The sequence below is a fragment of the Piliocolobus tephrosceles genome, chromosome 6 (genome assembly GCF_002776525.5).
Source record: "Piliocolobus tephrosceles isolate RC106 chromosome 6, ASM277652v3, whole genome shotgun sequence".
Classification (NCBI taxonomy): domain Eukaryota; kingdom Metazoa; phylum Chordata; class Mammalia; order Primates; family Cercopithecidae; genus Piliocolobus; species Piliocolobus tephrosceles.
In genome coordinates this window covers 14310732-14335106 of record NC_045439.1, presented here as the reverse complement: position 1 = coordinate 14335106, position 24375 = coordinate 14310732, and the positions used below count along the sequence as shown (strand labels likewise).

The following is a 24375-nucleotide window of genomic DNA, read 5'->3' as shown; positions in this document are numbered from 1 at the left end:
AGAAGTAAATATGTGAGTTGGGTCATGTAGCATCAAAAGGAATTTGCTGAGCTCAAAAGGAGAAGGTAATTTCGGGATTCAGTAAAGGAATATAGAGCTTTGAGAAGCTTTAGCATACTTAGGGACAGTGGGATAATCAACCTGCTTGAGCATTTAGTGCATGAGTGATTGGTGAAGCAAGAGGTAGGTTAAGATCAGCTTGTGAAGGATCTTGATTTCCAATAGGGAGTTTAGATTTTATTCATTAGTTACCAGGAATCCAGTGGATATTTTGTGCAAGGAGTGAGCAGGAGGATATTTGTTTTTTTTAGGATGGTCTCTGACAGCTATATGGAGGATCAACTGGGAACAGAAAAACTAGATAAAAGGAAATTGGCAATCATTCAGGTAAGGCAATGAGGGCCTCCATGGAGGCAGGACATAAAGGAGGTCAGAGAGACACTAAGTAAATGTCAAATGGGATTCACCTGCTGACTGCTAAGTTAATGGTAAGAAGGTGACTTGAGTTTTTATTCTGGGAGAGTAAATGGTTGGCAATACTATTAAAACTTAGTCTGAGACATGCACACAAACATAGGATGGTGCCAACCTGCACTTTAGGGGTGACAACACGATGCTCTAGAGTGTAAAGCACTGGTTTTTATGGTCTGGAGTCTAGATCTGCACTGTTAAACAGTAGTCACTAGCCACATGTAGCTACTGAGCACTTCAGATGTGGTTAGTCTAATTGAAATGTGCTGTAAATATAAAATACACAGTGGATTTTGAAGATTTAATATGAAAATGTAAAATATTCAACATGATTACATGTTGAAATAATATTTTGGTTCTATTGGGTTAAATAAAATACATTAAAATTCACCCGTTTCTTTTTCACTTTTCCATGTGACCATGAAGAAATTTAAAAGTAGTTTGTGGCATGCATTATATGTCTGTTGACAGAGCTGTTCTAGTCTAGACTAGATGTGGGAATTTGTAAGGAGGTGGCCTATGAGCTGGGCCCAAAGACATTGAGCAGTGATGTCAGGGTGGCTTCCTGGCAACCTCCATTGCCAGTTAAGGCATTTGGTTTGTCTTTTCTCAAGCAGTAAGAAGCCTTCAAAGATTTCTGAGCAAGGGGTAATATGTGCAGGGTATTTCTGAAGATGAATCTGGTAGCAATGTTTAGGTTGAATGAAGGGAGGAAAGGAGGCAGAGAAACTGAGAAACCCAAACATAAGGTAGTGAGGCCCTTCCTGTATTAGGGTACTGGCAGTAGGGATAGAAAGGGAATGATATGCAAAGCGTTGCTAAGGAAGAATAATCAGGAGGTGGTAATAATAGACTGTCCCAGAAGTGAAGAATCAGCATGTAGCATTCCAAGCCTTGGTTACTTAGATAACAACTAATATATTCATGTCACAGAGCTGTAAAATACAATTTGAGACTGAAGAAATTTGGTCTCAAGGTGGAATCAGCAAAGTTAGGAGGGAGTAGTCCACTAAATACTTTCTCTTTTTATCATCCTGCTTTCTGTATCATCTTATCAATCATACACACCAGCTAATATCCCCAAAATACAGAATTACCTATATCATGCCATCTTTTTACTTGGTAATGAGTCTTAAAATGTTTCTGTTGCCTGCAGGAGTAGGTTCACAGTTTCCAAGGCCTTTCATTATCTGGCCCCTTTCTGTTCATTAGGCCTTATCTTTTATTTTCTGCTTTTGTGAATGTGTGCCAGGCTAGTTTTTTCACTGGTACTTTAAAACTTTTTACTCAAAAGTGCGGAGATCTGAGATCTCTGGTACTCCCCTTTACTCCTGTTATTCCTCTGAGTATTCTCTTTGTTTCTACCCATGTCTTATCAATCCTTAGTGAGTAATCTTAAATCCCACCTCTTCTATGATTCTCAATAACATAAGTTAATGTCAACTTAAAAAAAAAACTTGCTAAATAAATAAATAAACATGTATATATATATTTTTTGAGACGGAGTCTCGCTCTGTTGCCCAAGCTGGAGTGCAGTGGCGCGATCTTGGCTCACTGCAAGCGCCACCTCCTGGGTTCATGCCATTCTCCTGCCTCAGCCTCCCAAGTAGGTGGGACTACAGGCGCCTGCCACCGCACCTGGCTAATTTTTTGTATTTTTTTTTATTAGAGATGGAATTTCACCGTGCCAGCCAGGATGGTCTCGATTTCCTGACCTCGTGATCCACCTGTCTCGGCCTCCCAAAGTGCTGGGATTACAGGCGTGAGCCACCGCGCCCAGCCCCTAAATATTTTTATGTCTTTTATTATCTGTTTATGTAAGCTTAAGCTTCCTAAAATTATGACAGATCTCTTTTTTATAAAAGGACCACATATTATACTACTTGGTGGTGCTCCTGATGCCTTAGGGCAAGATACAAATTAAACACCATAATTATAAACAGAATGAAATCATAATACCACATTCATAAGGCTTTTATTTATTTTTTAGGTTGATAACTCTTCAGAATTCCTGGTGTTTCATCATATATACGACTGAGATATCAGTAAGTAGTGAATGTTTAATAAAGATATAGCTTTATTATGAATAATTGTAGTGAAAATATCTTTTCATCTGTTGAAATCTTGGTCTGTCTGCAAAAAAAGTTTTAATATGAACTTAGTTCTGGCTGCAAGATATGCGCATGTTACTTCATAATCTAAATGAAGAAAGTGGGAATTAAGGAAGACTTAAGTAGAAAAAATTTTCCCTTAGGCCATTGATAAAATTGTGGTACAGTAAGCTTTTTGGCAGGGATAATTTCCAACGTCTTTTCCAAAATTGTATTTATAAACGTTTTTCATCAAATAGAGAATTAATGTCTTTGTACCCCAAATAAGAACACATGAAGGCCAGGTGTGCTGTCTCACACCTGTAATTCCAGCATTTTGGGAGGCCAAGGTGGGTGAATCACTTGAGCCCAGGACTTAAAGAGCAGCCTGGACAACATAGTAAAATCCTGTCTCTACAAAAAATTAGCCGAGTGTGGTGGTGCGTGCCTGTAGTCCCAGCTACCTAGGAGGCTGAGGTGGGAGGATCACTTGAGCCCAGGAGGTTGAGGCTGCAAATGAGCCATGATTGCACCACTGTACTCCAGCCTGGGTACCAGAGCGAGATCCTGTTTCAGGAAACAAAAACAAGTCAATATATTTTAAATTTTAACTTACCAACAGTTACTTATTGAATAACCACTATGTGCAGAGATGTGCTAATGTACTAAGGATAAAAAAATGGATCAAGCCAACTCCCGTACTTGGAGAGCTCTCCCAAGCAAGGGCAAATATATGTAGATGGGTTCCGGTTTATGGTGTGGTAAGGACAGTGAGCTTATTTTATACTAGCCATGCCCCGTTCCTTCATTTAAGAAACATTCATCGGCTACCACTGTATGTTAGGCACTGTGGAGGCACTGGAATGTAACTGTGATCAAAACAGAAAGTCTTTTTTGTTTTGTTTTGTTTTTTTGTTTTTTTTTTTGAGACGGAGTCTCGCTCTGTCACCCAGGCTGGGGTGCAGTGGCTGGATCTCAGCTCACTGCAAGCTCCGCCTCCCGGGCTCACGCCATTCTCCTGCCTCAGCCTCCCGAGTAGCTGGGACTACAGGCGCCTGCCACCTTGCCCGGCTAGTTTTTTGTAGTTTTTAGTAGAGGCAGTGTTTCACCGTGTTAGCCAGGATGGTCTTGATCTCCTGACCTCGTGATCCGCCCGTCTCAGCCTCCCAAAGTGCTGGGATTACAGGCTTGAGCCACTGCACCTGGCCAAAACAGAAAGTCTTTACCTTCATGGAGTCCACATTCCAGTGTGGGCACAGGAGGAGAGAAGGTGACAGACAAAGCAAGTAAATAAATAAGTAGCAATTAGAGAGCACTAAGTATTTTGAGGGAAATAGAATGATGTTGTAATGGGCGTGAAGAAGGGCTTTAGGGTGGTCAGAGAATGACTACCTCTGAGAATGACTCAATAAATTAGAGACAGGGAAAATACATAAACAAGTTAGAGGTTTTGGTCACAGTGAAGAGAGAAGAAAATTTGAGAAATATAATGAGTTGTTATGAAAGTATATCCCTGGAAGTGCTTTATAAAGGTCATTGATAAGTCTCTATACGACTTAAGCCAACGGACATTTCTCTGGCTTCTCAGACTTAGTGCAAATGGGAGGTGAGGAAGTGGAGATATATCTGTGCACAAATATCTGAGAAGTTTTTTTGTGAAAGGGAAACCCAAAAATGATGCAGTGGTTGTTGGGGGTTGAAGGGTTAAGAGAGGGTTCTTATAAGTTGGGAAATTCTAGAGTATTTTTATAAGCTTGCGGGAATGGTCCATCAGTGATACACTGATGCAGGGGAAAGAGCAAATGACTAAAGATGTCAAGTCTTTCAGAAGATGAATAGGAATGGGATCAATAGCGCACATAGAGGGACCGACCTTGGGTGGGAGCAGGACTGTTCTATACCATAGGAGACCCAATAGTGTACATACAGATAGGCTAATAGATGTAGTATCTGGAAAATGAGAAATTACTCTCTAATTTTATCAGCTGAGACTAGGGTGGAGGGAGGGATGGGTGATCTTTGAACAAAGAAGAGGAGGTGTGGAGTAGTCGTCTCAGAAATTGAAAGTCAACCTACTAAGAAAAGTCAGATTGAAGGGTAATACTTAGGGCCTATTTGAGGCCTTTGGCCATGAATTTAAAGAGCAAATAGCATTAGCTGGGCATGGTGGCAGGTGCCTGTAATCCCAGCTACTTGGGAGGCTGAGGCAGGAGAAATGCTTGAACCCAGGAGGCAGAGGTTGCAGTGAGCTGAGATCTTGCCGCTGTACACCAGCCTGGGCGACAAGAGTGAAACTTTGTCTCAAAAAAAAAGAAAAAAAAATGGGCTGGGTGGATCATGAGGTCAAGAGATCGCGACCATCTGGCCAACATGGTGAAACACCATCTCTACTAAAAAAAAATTAGCTGGGCGTGGTGGCGCATGCCTGTAGTCCCAGCTACTCAGGAGGCTGAGGCAGGAGAATCACTTGAACCTGGGAGATGGAGGTTGCAGTGAGCCAAGATAGTTACACTGCACTCCAGCCTGGCGACAGAGTGAGACTCAGTCTCAAAAAGAAAAGCAAATAGCACAGCTGTAATTCTTCTCCATATCCCATTCCCCCCAACCCCTGCATGATTGGAGTTCATCAGGACTAGGGTTTTGCCAGCCTAGTAGAGAGAAGGACTAGAGGAGCAAGACATTTGAGCGTTTGCAAATAATCTTAACAGATCATGAATTGAAGGTGACGACCTGAGTGAAAACAGGAGGGGGTCGTGGATAGGGAAAAAGTAGCCAGCAAATTGGAGAGATAACACTGAGCACAGAGGATTTTTGCAATGGGAATACTAGAGTAAGTAAGGTGTTAGAGAGTGAGATGCTTGAAGGTGAAATTTTCAAAATAGTACAGTTACTGATAGTGATAAGTTCTAGGGTGTAATCGTAATGCTGGGTGGCTGAAGTGAAATGAAGATTATTGGAGTTGAGGAAGTCAAGGAACCAACAGGTCAGTATTGAAGTTACTCAGGAACAACGGTCATGTAAAAGTCCCCAGTGAATGAGGCCAGGTTAATGGATGCCATAGTGAAGGGGAAATGTGAAAGACGAATAGTGACCTGCTGGGTGGCAAGAGCTTTAATGGGACTAGACTATTTGAAAGAGGAAGGAGAAGACATGGTTTAGAAGCTGCAGTGAGGAGCAAGGAGCACATACCTCCTGCTTTTCAAGTACAGGGCGTACAAAAAGTTAAAACAACAACAACGAAAAACCTTGAGAAGGCTGTAAGAGAAAGAGTATGATTGGGAAACAGCCAGGTACCGGGGAAGACAAGCAGGTGAAGAGAATTTTCAGAGAAGCAGTTGCAGTTACAGGTGAGTAGAATCATAGTTCCAGAGAGCATCCTGAAAGGATTTGAGAGGGAGAAGAGGTAGGGGATTAGGTCTTACTGGGAGATGTATGCATCATTGATAGTTGATAACCTAGCAGTCTTGTGATTTTGGCTGTCACTCAGATAAACAAGGCTGGGAGATGTGGTGGGTTTAGCAGCCCCTGTCAGCCTCTTGTGAAAGGTGGATTTCAGTTTACCTCAGTTTGTTGATGACCTTGAGTAGTGGTGAGAAATTATTAGGTAATTCAGTGGCCTTCTCTCCTATTTGCATAGTTTGCCAGGAAAGGCTCATTTATTTTAGGGAGCTGAAATCTGAAATGTTGCTGTGGGGTTGAACTTTGTTAATGAATATTTTCGTAACTTCTGCTTAATAGCACACAGTTCCAGGTTCTAAATCCCATTTTTTTTTAAAGTATATATTTTATTTTATTTTATTTTATTTATTTTTTAGATACAAAGTCTCACTCTGTTGCCCAGTCTAGGGTACACTCTGGGGTTTCACTCTGTGCCCAGTCTAGTGGCGCACTCATAGCTCACAGTAACCTGGAACTCCTGGGCCTAACCAATTCTCTCATCTTGGCCTTCTGAGTAGCTAGGACTACAAGTACATGCCACCAGCCAGTATTTTTATTTTTTATTTTTGTAGAGACAGGGTCTCACTACATTGCCCAGGCTGGTCTCAAACTCCTGAACTCTAGCAGTCTTCCTGCCTCGGCCTCCCAAAGTGCTGGCATCACAGGCATGAGCCATCATGCCTGGCCTATAGATGTGTTCATGTTATATTTTCCTGAAATATATGTAGTAGGCATCCCAATTTGCATTCCATCAGATATATGTTGAGCGTGCATCAGGTTCTATTTAGGAGTTGCAAACATATACCACCTGTGTTTTTCTGTTGCTCACATTCCAATGCAAGGGTTCTTAATGTCAAACTCCCTGAAAAGTTTGTGAATTTCTATGTGTATATGTACTCTTGTTTTTTGTTTGGTTGTGTTGAGAGTTGCTGGGGGAGAGGGGAGGGCCCATAGGTTTTTATCAGATTCTCAAGGGGGTCTATTTAAGGACCACTGGTCTAATTAACAGGAGAGAAAGACGCATAAACTAATCATTGTAATACAGTGAAATCAGTGCCATCACAAAGCACGATAAAAGACGAACAGATTCACCTTGAAGGATGAGTTCATTAATTCCTAAACATTTATTTATTGAGGAACTTGGATGCAGTAGTATCTGTTGTAGGTAATTTATACATTATTTGAAAGACTTCATCCTTTTTACATATATGTTAATACTAATGTTTTATAGACTGAGATACACAGGTGAGGAAAGTTTAATTAACTTGCTTCAAATCACATAGTAGATTCATATATGGGTCTATTTGATTGCAACATTCACTACCCCACTAGGGAGCCACTAAAGGGCTCATTGTGTCCAAGATTATGTTTGTGCTTTTAAACTTGGCAGCGACTTAATAAACTTGCTTTCACTTAAAAAATAAGTGAACTTGGCAGTGATGGAAATGGGCCTTTAAACTGCTTTTCATGTTAATGGAATTTCTATGAACTTAAATATTTGAACTAATTTTAATCAGTTTGTCTATTATATATGCCAGACGGTGCTTTTATGTTTATTTATGTTTTCATTTCATTTCAAAGACCCTTCTAGCTTGCTGTTTCTGGACCAAAAAAAATGACGTCTATTATCAAGTTAACTACCCTTTCTGGGGTCCAAGAAGAATCTGCCCTTTGCTATCTTCTCCAAGTTGATGAGTTTAGATTTTTATTGGACTGTGGCTGGGATGAGCACTTTTCTATGGATATTATAGATTCCCTGAGGAAGTAAGTTACATTTCATAATTCTAGGTTTTTATTAAATCAACTTCTCTTTTCTGTACCGTAATACCATTTCAATGTGATAAATATTGCCTTCTTACACTAGTTTATAGCAAAAGGCTTGATTTTGCTTATGCCAAAAACCTATAGTGACCATTTTAACTTGTAAAGTTTTGATTTACTTATAAGCTTTGCTTGTTGAAATTCAGCAAAATCTTAAGCTAATGGATTTCAGTAGAAATTTTTGCATGCTAATTTTTGGAAAGAACAAGAATACATAAGAATTTGAGAAGAGGAAACATTTTCCATGTGAAAGTTCTGTGGTCAGATCACATTAGCTTACTTGTCTACATCTTTTGATGCTAAACATTGTGAACTGGTTCTCAGAATGACCATGAGATACTGATTCATCCAAAAAAAAAAATCATTTATGGGCTGGGCACGGTGGCTCATGCCAGTAATCCCAGCACTTTAGGAGGCTGAGGTGGGCAGATCACTTGAGTTCAGGAGTTTGAGACCAGCCTGGCCACATGGTGAAACCCTGACTCTACTAAAATTACAAAAATTAGCCGGGTATGGTGGTGTGCACCTATAGTCCCAGCTACTTGGGAGGCTGAGGAAGGAGAATTGCTTGAACCCAGGAGGCAGAGATTGCACTGAGCCTAGATCATACCACTACACTCCAGCCTGGGTGACAGAGCAAAAGTCTGTCTCAAAAAAAAAAAAAAAAAAATCAATTATGTTTGCAATATTATACTAATTTTGCAAGAAAAGAGGACTTAAATATTTAAAAAACTTTAGAACTTGAAAAAAAAATCCAAACCATTTTATTAATTTCTTGTGTCAATGAGAACATATGCTTCCCTGATTAATTGAAGTTTTACTATTCAATTAGCAAAACTGTCTGTGGTTACTGTGCGAAAACGCTGGGACAAAAATCCATTATAAGTATGTGGTCATATAAATACCCTCTCCTTAATAATTTCTGAAATTCTTTTTTTTTTTTGAGATGGAATTTTGCTCCTGTTGCCCAAGCTGGAGTGCAATGGCATGCTTTCGGCTCACTGCAACTTCCACCTCCAGGGTTCAAGTGATTCTCCTGCCTCAGTCTCCCAAGTAGCTGAGATGATAGGCATGTACCACCTGCCCGGCTAATTTTTTGTATTTTTAGTAGAAACAGGGCTTCACCATGTTAGCCAGACTGGTCCCGTACTCATGACCTCAGGTAATCCGCCCACTTCGGCCTCCCAGAGTGCTGGGATTATAGCCGTGAGCCACCATGCCCAGCCAATAATAATTTCTGAAATTCTAAGCTGAGTTCTTGAACTTAATAGTTTGTGACCGGGCACAGTGGCTCACGCCTGTCATCCTAGCACTTTGGGAGGCTGAGGCGGGTGGATCACTTGAGGTCAGGAGTTCAAGACCAGCCTGACCAACATGGTGAAACCCCATCTCTAGTAAAATTACAAAAATTAGCTGGGCATGGTGGTGCATGCCTGTAATGCCAGCTACTCAGGAGTCTGAGGCAGGAGAATCACTTGAACTTGGGAAGTAGAGGTTGCAGTGAGCCAAGATTGTACCATTACACTAGAGCCTGGGCAACAAGAGTGAAGCTCCATCTCAGAAAAAAAGAAAAGAAAAGAAGATGTGTTAAGTGAAGCTGGGTGCGGTGGCTCATGCTTGCAATCCCAGCACTTTGGGAGGTGAGAAAGGGCGGATCACCTGAGGTCAGGAGTTTAAGACCAGCCTGGCCAACATGGTGAAAGCCTGTCTCTACTAAAAATGCAAAAATTAGCCAGGCATGGTGGTGGACACCTGTAATCCCAGCTACTCCATAGGCTAAGGCAGGAGAATCACTTGGCCTGGGCAATAGAGTGAGACTATGTCTCCAAAAAAAAATAGCATGCAGGATAGCTATTAAAAATCAACTTACGGTCAGGCATGGTGGCTCACCCCTGTAATCCCAGCACCTTGAGAGGCTGAGACGGGCAGATCACCTGAGGTTGGGAGTTCGAGACCACCCTGACCAACATAGAGAAACCCCATCTCTACCAAAGATACAAAATAAACTGGGTGTGGTGGCACATGCCTGTAATCCCAGCTACTCAGGAGGCTGAGGCAGGAGAATCGCTTGAACCCAGGAGGCAGAGGTTGTGATGAGCTGGAGGTCGCACCACTGCGCTCCAGCCTAGGCAACAAGAGTGAAACTCCATCTTAAAAAAAAAAAAATCAACTTATTTGTGGTGTCTACTGTTCTTTTTCATTTTCGTTCTTGTTTTTATTTTCAGGCAGGGTCTCACTCTGTCACCCAGACTGGAGTGCAGTGGCATGATCTCATCAAGCTCAACCTCCTGTGCTCAAGTGATCCTCCCACCTCTGCCCCCCAAGTAGCTGGGACTACAGGCTCATGCCACCACACCTGGCTTTTTTTTTTTTTTTTTTTTTTGTATTTTTTATAGAGACAGTGTTTTGCCATGTTGCCCAGGCTAATCTTGAACTCCTGAGCTCAAATGATTTGCCTGCCTTGGCCTCCCTAAGTGCTGGGATTACAGGTGTCCACCATCACACCTGGCCTTCTTTTCTGTTTAAAATGTGTCTACACACCATATATTTAAGTGTACCTTATACTACATTTTTTATAGCTATGCAGAGCCCAGGTAGTAATAATTGAAATTCATAGGTAATCATAATTTTAGCTCTTAGTTTTGCTCTTCTGCCCCAGCGTAGTCTTCAGTCCAGAATTGGGGAATAATTTTGAATATTCTGTCTTTACCCTCTGAAAAGATTCAAGAAGTAGAGTCCTTTCCATTGTGTTCTTGTAGGCATGTTCACCAGATTGATGCAGTACTGTTGTCTCACCCTGATCCTCTCCACCTTGGTGCCCTCCCATATGCTGTCGGAAAGTTGGGTCTGAACTGTGCTATCTATGCAACCATTCCTGTTTACAAAATGGGACAGATGTTCATGTATGATCTTTATCAGGTAATTTAAGCAATTAAAAAAATTTTGTTAGCACTCCTTCAGTGATAGTTTTTCACCTTTATTTGTGTTATTCTTTTAGTCTCGACACAATACGGAAGATTTTACACTCTTTACATTAGATGATGTGGATGCAGCCTTTGATAAAATACAGCAGCTAAAATTCTCTCAGATTGTGAATTTGAAAGGTAAAAAGAATTTCCAGTAGTAAGTACTTAGACGAATGGGGTTTAACTTGCTAGAAAATACTGAGGAGAATTCAGAGAGAAAATTATAGGCATTATGGTCTGAAGAATAAAAAAGTTAGCACATTCTGCCTTGATATAGAACCCTTAACTTCCATTTGAATTTTAAAATATTTCAGAATAAATGCCAACAAAATGTTAATAGCTCAGGCTTTTTCATATTTAACTTGGGAAAGACTCATTTAGTGTTTACCGTGTATGATAAACAAAAGATAATTTGGCCATTTCCTCCTTCTCAGAGCTTACAGTTAGATTGAGGCGACAAGGTAGCTGAGATGGCTAAATGTAGTGATTGGGGTAAATGAAGTGCTATGGCAGCAGAGTAGATAATGAATTCTAGCATTGGACATTAAAAAGTTTATTATTGAATTAGGTCAGGAAGTCCTATATTAAGTCTGTATTTATCATCTACAGAGATAATTGTATTAGATATTTTCATAGAAATGAACCCTGGCATTGATAAAATAGTGCAATAGTGGACTCTGAAGATTTAGCCCAGAAATAACAGTCTCAACAGTTTTGCTTCTAGTTAGTTTTTCTGTAGGATAAATTCTTTAGCACAAGGAGATTTAAATTATTCTGTTAGTTTAGAGGTTAGCAAAAATGGAAACATTTGATAATTGTATATATAAAATATACATTAAAATTTGCTAGTTCATACTAAATAATTTAATAGTGTACTAGCTTTTAAATCTAATCTCTAGCCTTGTACTTATAAGCACAAATATCTCTACAAGAATACATAATAAAGTAACAAGAATGTTTGCCTCCAGTGAGGGAGTAGAGTAGCTGGGAGACAGGAGAATGAAGCCTGCTTTCACTATATGCATTTTTACTTTTGAATTTTGTGTTATTACATATATAGGATTACCTATTAAAATATTATCATTTAGAAATAAATAACCTTTCTTTAGGGTTGTAAAAGAAATCTGAGTATTGTTACCTTGTTGACATAGGTAAAGGACATGGCCTGTCTATCACACCTCTGCCAGCTGGTCATATGATAGGTGGAACAATATGGAAAATAGTCAAAGATGGAGAAGAAGAAATTGTTTATGCAGTTGACTTCAACCACAAGAGGGAGATGTAGGTATATCAAGACAAAAGCTAAAGGAAATGCAATTAGTATTATTTTATTCTTTGAAGAGAAAATAAGAAACACAGTTTTTGTTTTGGTTACCAGGAATTTAGGGCAACTTAAAAGCATCAAATAGAGAATGTTTTCAAAATTAATTATTTGCATAGTAAGGGGGAAAAGTATGTTATAAGACATAAAAGATTTTAAAAATTTACACGTTAAGTATACACTCTACAAAACAGATACCTCCCTGGAGATGTTGCAAAGGAGATTAATTTTAAATATGAAATTATGTAAATAATAGCAAGTTCTCGACCTGCTATTTAACAAAACTTTGTGGATGGGTTGTTCTTTTGTTTTGTAACGTGATATGGTTTGGCTCTGTGTCCCCACCCAAATCTCATCTTGTAGCTCCCATAATTCCCACGTGTTGTGGGTGGGACCCAGTGGGAGATGATTGAATTATGGGGGCGGGTCTTTCCCATGCTGTTCTTGTGATAGTGAATGGGTTTCATGAGATCTGATAGTTTTAAAAATGGGAGTTGCCCTGCACATAATGTAATTACCATCTAATATAACTGCCCTGTATGTTTAAAGTTAGTCCCTTTGAAAGAGAACTCAATGCTAGTTATGATTTTACACACTTCATGTAGCACTCAGAGCATTACTATACAATATTTTGGTGTTTAGTCTCTTGCAGGCTTGTTTTGTTTTATCTGTACATTAAGTTCATAGCTATTTTGTGTTACATTACAGTAGTCTCAGGATCTTTGTATTAAGAAATACTTAACACAAATAGACTGAATTTTAGATGCTTATAACCATAGATTAATGAGGAAAGGATGGTTATGTTGCAGGCTGAAAGAGTGAGGGTCGTGATCAACTCAGTATACCACTGGAGGCTAGATGAGTAAACAGCAAACTGTTCTCATAAATGCAGAATGTTGGCAAACTGACAGACTGTGCAGACTGTGTTTGCCACCCAGAAGGAATGCTGAGGGCAGTCATGCCTCAAGTGCAGGTGTTGCTTGTGACTAGGCACATCTGAAGCCTGTTAGCGGTAATGTGAACCTGTGGTCAATTAACCTGTGGTCAATTAACCAATTGTTACCTCCACCTCCCTGGTCTTTCTACCCAATAAATATGAAGGGCTGTGGACGCTCAAGGCGGCTGCCTTTGCTCACTAGAAGCAGGGAGCTCTCTTCTTCCCCTGATCCCTTCCTTTAAAGTAGTTACTTTTGTTTTAAGTTTTCATTTCTGCGTTCGTCCTCCTTCATTCAGTCTTGTAGTAACCATGGCAAACTGTGGCATGGCTATTTGAGTAAATGGTATTGAAGGATTCAGCCATTTTGGAAAAAAATCAATTTGTGTCGCTTTAATTATATAACAAAAGAAATTTCAGATGGATTAGAACTAAATAGAAATGAAGCAATATTGGTGAGTCTGATCTCTGAATTGGAAAAGACTTTGTAAGCATAAAAATAATGGACCAAGTTACAAAAGAAAAGTTTGATAGATTTGATGACATACAGGTTCAAATGTCTGAAACAACGAATAAAAAAAAAATCAAAGTAGGAAAATATTTGCAGCAAGTTGCCCAAAAACTTGCAACATATATATAAAATCAAGTATTAATTTATTAATAAAAATATACCAGTTGCAAAATGGACAAAAGTTATAAAGTCAAAAAAGAGAAAATTTAAATGATTTTTTGGTTAGATACCATTAAAATTATTATTCTTATTTATATTTTTATGTATTTTTTTGAGACAGAGTCTCAATCTGTCGCCAAGGCTGGAGGCAAGTGGTGCGATCACGGCTCACGGTAGTCTCAACCTCCCAGCTTCAAGTGATCCTCCCATTTTAGCCTCCCAAGTAGCTAGGACTACAGGTGCGCTCTAACATGCCTGGCTATTTTTGTGTTTTTAGTAGAGATGAGGTTTTGCCATGTTGCCCAGGCTGGTCTTGAACTACTGGGCTCAAGTGATCCGCCCACCTCTGTCTCCCAAAGTGTTGGGATTACGGGTGTGAGCCACCGCAGTAGTCAAAAATTATTTTTAAATGATGGTTTTCTTCTGGAAAGTATGTAGAATTGGTCAGTCTTTTTGGTTGAACTTTTCTGGGTAATGTTAAATCTTTCTGGAAAGCCTTTTAGCAGTACTGTGTATTACAGTAAATACATTTCTAGGAATGTGACCTAAAGAAACAATCAGAAATACAATTGAAGCTTTTGTAAAAATGTTCTTTGAAAGATTATTATGGCAAAAATAAGTGACCTAAATATCAGTAAAGTGACCTAAATACAGTGTAGACACAATAAAATGTTTTTATAACTGTTAAACATTTAGTTTACAAAAAAAGTTTATGTCATGAGTAAAAACCAGGATATAGAACTGAGTATATAGGAATGTATATGGGATATCAGCTTTGAAAAATACATATGTGTATCAGTACCATAAGACAGGGCGAAAAGAAAAAAAAAAATGTGTGAATAGAAAAACTTACATGGTTAGAAGGATGTACACCAAAATATTATGTCAGTTATCTCTGAGTAATGGTACTCTGGAAGATTTTTATTTTCTTCTTTATACTTGTTTGAAGTTACTAGATTTCTTATCAATGAGCATGCCTACTTTTATAGTTAGAAGAGGGAACACCTTATAAATGAAGCTGCTTATGTTTTAAGTAAGAGAAGCTATTATTGTTTACTTGAAATGCTATAAAATATTTCTCTTCTTAAAATTTCTTATAGCCATTTAAATGGATGTTCCCTGGAAATGCTAAGCAGGCCTTCCTTACTTATCACAGATTCATTCAATGCTACATATGTACAGCCTAGAAGAAAACAGAGAGATGAGCAGCTTCTGAGTACGTATTCTTTCATGTCCTTGTTATTATTTTGTAACTTTTTATATATTTAGGGAATATAATTACAGGTTTCTTTGGGTTTTTTTGTTTTTTTGTTTGTTTTTGAAACGGACTTTCGCTCTTTTACCCAGGCTGGATTTTTTTATTTTTATAGAGATGTGATCTCACTATGTTGTCCAGGCTGGTCTTGAACTCCTGGACTAAGCCATCCTCCTGCCTTGACCTCCCAAAGTGCTGGGATTACAGGTGTGAGCCATTGTACCTGGCCACCATTTTATATGAGGGTTTTGGGGCATCTGATGGTTTTGGTATTCGTGGGGGTCCTGGGGCCAGTATCCATGGATACTGAGGGATGGCTGTATATATAATTATGTGAGTGTATATATATGTATGTACATAAATTTGGGACAAAGTTCATTGGGGTGGATAGACAAGACCAGGGTAGCCCAGAAACACCAGGCTAGTTACATTTGGCCTAGCCAAACAATTTTGTCAGTGATACACACACCATTTTCCATGTGTAATATAATGTATAGAGTGTTGAGGACTACTGATTTATAATTTTTCAATGAAAAAAGATTAAGAGTTAATGACACTGAATTTCTGAAGAGATAGTTAACAGAATCAAAAGCAGTTGTAATGACCTGAACAAAATTCCTTCATTTTGTACCTGGCCTAGTAGTTGCTTATTTGTAAATTATAGTCTTTCTAATAAAAACAGAGAGATAAAATTATCTGTAATTTTGTAGCATAGTATTGTTATGTTCTATAGGGATTTTACATTCCTGTTTTCTAGCAAATGTCTTGGAAACACTTCGAGGTGATGGAAATGTGTTAATAGCAGTGGACACAGCAGGCAGAGTTTTGGAACTTGCTCAACTTCTTGATCAGATTTGGAGGACTAAAGATGCAGGACTGGGTGTTTACTCATTGGCACTCCTAAATAATGTCAGTTACAACGTGGTGGAGTTTTCTAAATCCCAGGTTTGTTCTCATGTTGTCACTTGTAATAAAGAAGTTTGCTGCAGTGATTGGGTCTGTGGAAGTGGGTGTCTTCATTGGTTTTTGGATTTTATTTTTCCCTTGAAGAGATTGTTAGTAATGATGATAACTTGCCATTAACCATTTACTGTTCTGTGTGCTTTAAATGTATTATTTCATTTAATCTGTATTTATTCTACTAAGTAGTTTCCCTTTTGTCCCTGTTTTAAAGATTAGGCAAATTGCTTCTCTTCTAACTCTTTAGTATCCCAGTCTGTAAAATGGGGACAAAAATAGAACCTACCCCATAGCATATAGATGTTAGAATTCATTGTTCTTTCTTTTAAATAAGCTTTTTGCCTTGAAATAGCAATCTCTGGGAGTAAGATTTTCATTTAGAACATATACCTTGCCTTTTCAAAAAGATTTAAGGTGATTTATATGTGAAATATAATGCAAAAAATCGGGGTTTTTTTGGATGAAAACTAGGGTGGGATAATCTAATGGGAAATGGAAGCAGAAAATAAGCTGCTTGTCAAAACATTACAAATTTAAGCAACCAGTGGGGGTAAAAGATAGAACTCAGATTCCTTGACTATTAGAGAATATATTGAAGTTATAGGATTTCTAATTCTTGTCATCTTTCCTCCCATATTAGGTAGAATGGATGAGTGATAAATTGATGAGATGTTTTGAAGACAAAAGAAATAATCCTTTTCAGTTTCGCCATCTCTCTTTATGTCATGGTCTTTCTGACTTGGCCCGAGTACCTAGCCCTAAAGTTGTGCTTGCCAGCCAACCTGACCTGGAATGTGGATTTTCAAGGGATCTCTTTATTCAGTGGTGTCAGGATCCTAAAAACTCAATCATTCTAACTTACAGAACTACTCCTGGGACTTTAGCACGTTTCCTAATTGATAATCCTTCTGAAAAAATTACAGAAATAGAGGTAAGCACTTGTATGTGAACTTTACCTTAAGACTGTTTGGGGGATACATTGTGCATGATGTATAAAAAATAGTGACCAAAAATAAAACTTGAAGTTGTTTTAGGATTTTGATCAGAATTACTCTTGAGAGCCAGGAGTGGTGGTGTGTGCTGTAGTACCAGCTACTCAGGAGGCTGAGGTGGAAGGATCACTTGATCCCAGGAATCTGAGGTCAGCCTGGGCAATATGCCAAGACCCAACCCCTATCTCTTAAAAAAAAATTACTATAGATGACAGCCTTTAATAGCACAAATTTCAGAGTTCCTTAAGTGGAGGTTCTCATTCTTTTTTGAGATGGGGTCTTTGTTACCCAGTCTAGAGTGCAGTGGTGCTGTCATAGTTCCGTGCAGCCTCAAACTCCTGGGCTTAAAGGATCCTCCTCCCTCAGCCTCCCAAGTAGCTGGAACCACAGACATGTGCCACCATGCCTAGCTATTTTTTTTATTTTTATTTTTTGTAGAGCCGTCTCATTGTATTGCTGTGGGTGGTCTCAAAGAAGTTCTCATTCTTAAACTTTTCCTTGGTACCCTCTAGTTTACCCAGAGGGTAAGCGTATACAATGTTTTCTCAATCTCTGAAAGGTTCCTTTCCTGTCTCTTGCTTAATTTAAATCAGACTCTTTCCTAAAGATGTTCTTTATCCTGTAGCCCCCTGAAGTAATTACTCTTTCTTTCAGTGTTGCATGTACTTTGAATGGAGTACATGTCTTCCTTGTTCTGTATTGCAGCTTCCTAGCTATTTATCTTCCATTTGCAGTTTTTGCCTTCAGACCTGCTGATATGCTGATCCCTCCTTGTTTCTGACATTTAATGATCTCTTGGTCATTCTGTAACTCATTCACCATTTGACCCTGATTCACAGTCTTCCTGTCCACTTGTATTCAGGACTTTATTCTCATTGACTTTCGCATCCATGTGTATGATCTGTCCAATTCTTCCCAGTTACTTGACACCTTATTTCTTAATCTTTTCCTTCATCTTACCTCAGACATCCATTCCTGCTATCATGCTGTCTGTTCCTGTGGTCATGCTTGTAACCTTCTTTTGGCCGAACAGTCTCCCAGCATCTCATTCTGAATTTACAGCTGACTTTCCCTATTATTCTTATGACAACAACTCTTCGGTTCCATTGGGACTTTCAGTTCATGAACCTCACCTTTATACTGTCTGTCATCCTTCCAGCCTTAAACTCAGTGGTTCACAATTAATCAAAATTTTGCAAATACCTTTAACTCTCTTACACTTCTGTTTTAGTCACCTGGAAAGGGTTTGACGTTAGTTAAACCATTTGTTTGGTGTGTGCCTGTACTTAAGCAGCTTTATGTTTCTGAAGTTAAACACTACAGTGTAGACAGATTTGTTTTCACATGCATAACTTCACATCTCAGAAGGGGACCCTACACCAGTACTCAGCATTCGGTAGGATGTTCCCTTTCTCACTGTAAGGCAATTTTATATCTTCTTTCTCCTCAAACATCCTACAGCTCACTCTCAGCCTTCATTCATAGCACATGATCTTGTCTCAAACTTAACATAGAAGTCGAAGCAGTGAGTCAGGAATTCCTTTATCTTTCCACCACTAAATATACTAACTTGATTCTGCATCTGCATTTGCTGCCTCATCTCCTGTTACAGGAACAAGACAATTAGCTCAATGACTAGTATACCCAAAGATCGTTTGCTTAATAACCAGCGCATCAATTCTATCGATTTTTCAAAACTAGTATATCATTAAAGTTTGTAGCATTTGATATAGTGGGGTAGTTAATAACTGCCAGAGTTGCAAAGGTTTAGGTGACTAAACCTTAACATAAAGTTGTAACATAAAGCAGTATCATAAAGCTGCTTCTCATTTTGTCTTTGTAGCACTCATGTAATTATTTAATTAGAGATAGACTCTCACTCTGTCACCCAGCCTGGAGTGCAGTGACACCATCATAGCTCACTGTATCCTCAAACTTCTAGGCTCAGGCTGTCCCTCCCCCTCCCCCTAACCCACTCCACCTTGCAAAGTGCTGGGATTATACATGAACCACCGCACCTGGCCCTTAGCAGTCATTTTAAGGAAAGTTTAGTTTATTAAAAGCTATGTGGTAGGGATATCTGTCTTCCAACTCTACTTAAGAAAAGCATAACATCAGTAACTAAAATCTGAGATATAGGTACTATAATTATAGAATTGTTGAGCCAGGATTCTGAGCAAGCACAGCAAAGTAAAATGGTGTCTTTGGGGTTATTTAGTAGCTTGGAAATACAAGGTTAAAAGAACTAAGAAATACTTGAAACAATTTCATCAGATAGGAAATACTGAATTTGAAAATTTTAATTACTAGAAATTAAATTAGGTCTAATAAATCATTTGAGAAATTAATAAAAGAAAAATGGTTTAAGTTTGGGGAAAAAAATAGACAATGATATTCAGAAGCATGCTAAGGAAGTGAAAAACAGCCAAAACATCAAATGTTAAGTTTTTGATCTTTTTAATAACTAATGCTGATGCTCAGGGACCTTTTCTTGCTCACCTTCTTAGCGATAGTTCCTTTGCAGTTATCCCTCCTATCTTCATTATCTAGCAGTTTTCCCTCTACTTGATCACATCCAAAACAATTTTTATTCTTCCCCTACTCCCAATACTGTTCTTCTGTCTTATCTCAGAGAATGCAGCACTTCCCACATATTCAAGCCAAAAATCTGGAAGTTTAAAAAGTGTTCACTGAAGTATAATATATACTGAAACCTACGTTAAGTGTATAGCATGATGAAGTTTTACAAATTGAATGCACCTGTCTAGTCTGTACCCTGATCGAGAAATAGAATATTTCTATAGCGTGTTGGGCAGAGCCAACTAAGGTAAAAAATAGAAATGTAAAAAAAGAAATAGAGGACTGGGTGTAGTGGCTCACGCCTGTAATCCCAGCAGTTTGGGAGGCAGAGGCGGGCAGATCACGAGGTCAGGAGTTCAAGACCAGCCTGGCCAACAGAGTGAAACCCCGTCTCTACTAAAAATACAAAAAATTAGCCAGGCATTGTGGTGGGCGCCTGTAATCCCAGCTACTCGGGAGGCTGAGGCAGGGGAATTGCTTGAACCTGAGAGGTGGAGGTTGCAGTGAGCCAAGATTGCACCACTGCACTCCAGCGTGGGTGACAGAGCGAGACTCCATCTCAAAAAGCAATAAAAAACACATACAGTTCACTATCTTCATCATTTTTATGTGTACAGTACAGTAGTGTTAACTATATGTACATGGTTGTATGACAGATCTGTAAAACTTTTTCATGTAGCAAAACTGAAACTCTGTACCGATTGGATAACAACTCCCAGAGAGATCTTTTAAACATTCATCATTTCATGTCATTCACTTGCTTAAATGGCTCCAAAGCCTGCCTTCTTCTCTTTCAATAACATCCATACTACTTAGGCAGGCTTCTTAGATCCCACATGATCTAATCCCCACCTACCTTTTGACCTTAGCTTATTCCACTTTCTCTATGCCCTACAATGCATCAGGATCTTTGCACTAGCTGTTCTTCTGCCTATAGTGTTCTCTCCTGGCTTTGTGTTTGGCTGGCTCCTGGTCATTTAGGTCTCAGGTTAAACCTGAGGCCTACCCCCTCAGGTACACCTTTGACTACAGATTTAAAATACCTACCTGGTTTAGCTGCCCATCACCTTACTTGAATTATTTTTCCTAGCACTCGTCACCATCTGATGTATTCCTTGTTTGTTGTCTTCCTCTTCCCACCATCAACTAGAATTTGAATTCCATGAAAAAAAAGGCCCTGGTTTTCGGTATCTTTAGCACCCAGAACAGTGCCTGACATATTGGAGGCCCTCAGTAAGAGCATTGGTTGAATTCATGAATGATCAAAAAAGTGAATATGGAATAAACCAGATTTCTGATTGTGTTAGACAAGAAAAGTTTACCAAGTATGGTATTTTTTCATCTGTATCTAATGGCCTTCTAAGTCAAGTCTTATTCATTTAGAAAGAGCAAAAATGAACAACGAAAAAGGATTAATAGGTTGGAGTAGATTTGGATCAGAAAAAGGAGTAACTTGGAGGTAATATGGTGAAGGAGTAGGAAGAAAAATATTTTAGAGTTGGTTATTCTAGAAATCTGTTTCTGAATAAGCTATTAATCTTACATATTTTAAATGAAAAATAAGATGGAGAGAAAAATTTGTTATAGCAACAGGCATAAACTAAATCACAGAGGTAAATACTTTGTTAAAGATTATTGCTGGGTAAAAGGCATCTATGTAGGTTGCTAACTGTTTTAAAAAATAATCCCACTATTTTCTGAATGAAACTTATTTTCAAATAAGTTATTAGGCAAATGTGAGATGCCAGATATAAACATGTATTTACTTTTTTATTTTAACTTCTTGTTTTTTTGAGACAGGGTCATGTCATTCCCTGTCACCCAGGCTGGAATGCAGTTGCCTGATCATAGCTTACTGCAGTCTTGAACTCTTGGGCTCAAGCGTGCCTCCTGCTTAAGCCTCCCAAGTAGTTAGCACCGCAGGCATGTGCCGCCATGCCCAGCTAATTAAAACATTTTTTATAGAGATGGGAACTTGCTGTGTTGCCCAAGCTGGTCCTGAACTACTGGCCTCAAACAGTTCTCCCACGTTGGCCTCCCAAAGTGCAGGGATTACAAGTGTGAGCCACTGCTCCTGGCCTTAAACATGTAAATCACCCATTTATTTTAGACATGAAAATAATCTGATTTTGGTTTAATTTTTTTGTTGTTACTTGTCTCCCATCCCCTTACCCCACTGGGCAGCCCCTGAACTAGAATAGTCTCAGAAAGATTCCCTTTTTTTCATTACTTTTAATTTTGAAAAAATTTCAAACAGGGAAGTTACAAAATATTGTACCCAGATTCCCCAATTGTCAACATTTTCCTGGATTTGCTTTATCACTTATGTACACATGACACAATATTACTTTTTCTGAACCATTTGAAGAAAAATTGCAAATATTTCATCATTATCTCTAAATATTGCCAGTGTGTATTACCTGAAAACAAGGGCAATCTCCAGCAAAACCATGTTACATCCATTGAAATCAGGAGATCAGCATCGATACCATCCTACCATTTCACCCACTGACCCCATTCAGCATTCGCCTTTCACCGATGACCACGTTGTCCTTTATAACTACCCTTTCCTTTCTTGTCCAGGTTCCCATCCGTGACTACATACTGCATTTAATTGTCATAACTGTTGACATTTTTGAAGCATATATATTCTGGATTTTTTTTTTCTTATTGATATACTAATATCTAGTTTTTATTTTTTTTTTGAAAAGAGATGGGAGCAAGGTGTGGTAGTATGTGGCTATAGTCCCAGCTATTGAGGCAAGAGGATTGCTTGAGCCTGGGAGTTTGAGGCAAGCCTGGGCAATATAACAAGGCCTTATCTCAAAAAATAAAAAAAAAAAGTGTGTGTGTGTGTGTGTGTATATATATATGTGTGTGTGTGTGTGTGTATATATATGTGTGTGTGTGTGTGTATATATATATAGTGAGAGAGAGCGAGCGAGCGCGAGAGAGAGAGATGGGACCAAATTATCACATATTGCACATATCCTGAGACTTGTATTTTCATTTGAGTCCTTCTTGAACAATGTAAGAAGATAAAAGGTCTACCTTACATAGTACCTGGTATATTATAAACATTTAAATGTTTTTGAATAAATAAATGAATGCTTTTTAGTAATTTTATAATAGTACATTGTATATGTATACTGTGATTATTTAATCTAGTGGTTCTCAAAAGTGTGGTTTGAGGATCCCTGGGAGTCCCTGAGACCCTTTCAGGGAGTCCACAAGGCCAAAGCTATTTTTTATAATACTGGAAGATGATATTTGCCTTTTCACTGTGCCTACATTTATACTGATGAATAAGATCAGTGGTGCATAAAGTCCTTATACCTTGGCCTAAAACTCCACTAGTAGTCACTGCATTTTTCACCACCATACACTTGTCATTAAAAAAAAAAAAAAAAAAGCTAGTTTCACCTAAGAATGTCCTTCAGAGGCTGGGCGTGGTGGCTCATGCCTATTCCCAACACTTCAGGAGGCTAAGGTAGGAGGATCACCTGAGGCCAGGAGCTTCAGACCAGCCTGGGCAGTATAGCAAGACTGTCTCTACAAAGTATAAAGGTATATTAAACAAAAGAAATTTGAAAGAGAATATCTTTGAGGGGCCAGACATACTGACTCATGCTTGTAATCCCAGAACTTTGGGAGGCTGAGATGAGAGGATTGCTTGAGGCCAGGAGTTTGAGACCAGTCTGGGCAGCATAGTGAGACCCTGTCTCTATAAAAAAGGAAAAAAATGTCCTTGAGGGAATAGTAAAAGTTACTAATATTACTAAGTTCTTTTAGTAAAAGTTTCTTGGTTTTTTTGAGATGAGTCTTGCTCTGTCGCCCAGGCTGGAGTGCAGTGGTATGATCTCAGCTCACTGTAACCTCTGCCTCCCGGGTTAAAGCAATTCTCCTGCCTCAGCCTCCTGAGTAGCTAGGACTACAGGTGTGTGCCACCACGCCTGGCTAATTTTTTTGTATTTTTAGTAGAGATAGGGTTTCACTGTGTTAGCCAGGATGGTCTTGATCTCCTGACCTTGTGATCCATCTGCCTCAGCATCCCAAAGTGCTGGGATCACAGGCATGAGCCATTGCACCTGGCCTAGTAAAAGATTTTTTAAAAGTTGGGTGACAAGATAGGAAGTATTAATAAAGAACTTGCGTTGTGTACTAGAGTACAATGACTATCTCCAAGAAAAACACTTGTATGTTTGAGTCGTGAGTTAAACTAGCCACTTTTTTCTGGGAACACCTTTTTTTGTTTGTTTGTTTTTGTTTTTTGTTTTTGAGATGGAGCCTCGCTCTGTCGCCAGGCTGGAGTGCGGTGGCGTGATCTCAACTCACTGCAACCTCCACTTCCTGGGTTCAAGTGATTCTTCTGCCTCAGCCTCCCAAGTAGCTGGGACTACAGGTGTGCATCACCATGCCCAGTTAATTTTTTTTTTTTTTCATATTTTTAGTAGAGATGGGGTTTCACTGTGTTGGCCAGGCTGGTCCCGAACTCCTGACCTCAGGCGATCCACCCACCTCGGCCTTCCAAAGTGTTGGGATTACAGGCGTGAGCCACCGTACCCGGCCCTGTTTTGTGTGTGTGTGTTTTTTTGAGTTTGGGTCTCTATTGCCTAGGTTGGAGTACAGAGGCACAATCATGGCTCACCACATCCTTGAACTTCTGGATTCATGTGACCCTCCCGCCTCAGCCTTTCTACCAGCTAGGACTATGGGTGTGTTTCATCACATCTGGCTAATTTTTTATTCTCTTTTGTAGAGACTGGGTCTTGCTGTGTTGCCCATAGTGGTCTCGAACTGGCCTCAAGCAGTCCTCTCACCTCCGACTCCCAAAGTGCTAGAATTACAGGCATGAACCACTGTGCCCAGTCTGGAAC

General features: G+C 39.2%; 1 protein-coding gene across 4 annotated transcripts in view; it reads left to right on the top strand.

The window, feature by feature from the left end:
* CPSF2 (cleavage and polyadenylation specific factor 2) overlaps window positions 1-24375 on the top strand; it is a 38546-nt gene that overhangs the window by 1940 nt on the left and 12231 nt on the right. For 3 of the 4 annotated variants that reach the window (XM_023205495.2, XM_023205497.2, XM_023205498.2), the window contains exons 2-9: window positions 2462-2516; window positions 7581-7763; window positions 10580-10739; window positions 10819-10924; window positions 11938-12067; window positions 14812-14927; window positions 15724-15911; window positions 16567-16857. In XM_023205495.2, coding sequence (XP_023061263.1) covers window positions 7615-7763; window positions 10580-10739; window positions 10819-10924; window positions 11938-12067; window positions 14812-14927; window positions 15724-15911; window positions 16567-16857 — 1140 coding nt within the window. In that variant the 5' untranslated portion in view covers window positions 2462-2516; window positions 7581-7614. The remainder of the gene's footprint in view (window positions 1-2461; window positions 2517-7580; window positions 7764-10579; window positions 10740-10818; window positions 10925-11937; window positions 12068-14811; window positions 14928-15723; window positions 15912-16566; window positions 16858-24375) is intronic. The other variant, XM_023205499.2, reaches the window with a different exon arrangement.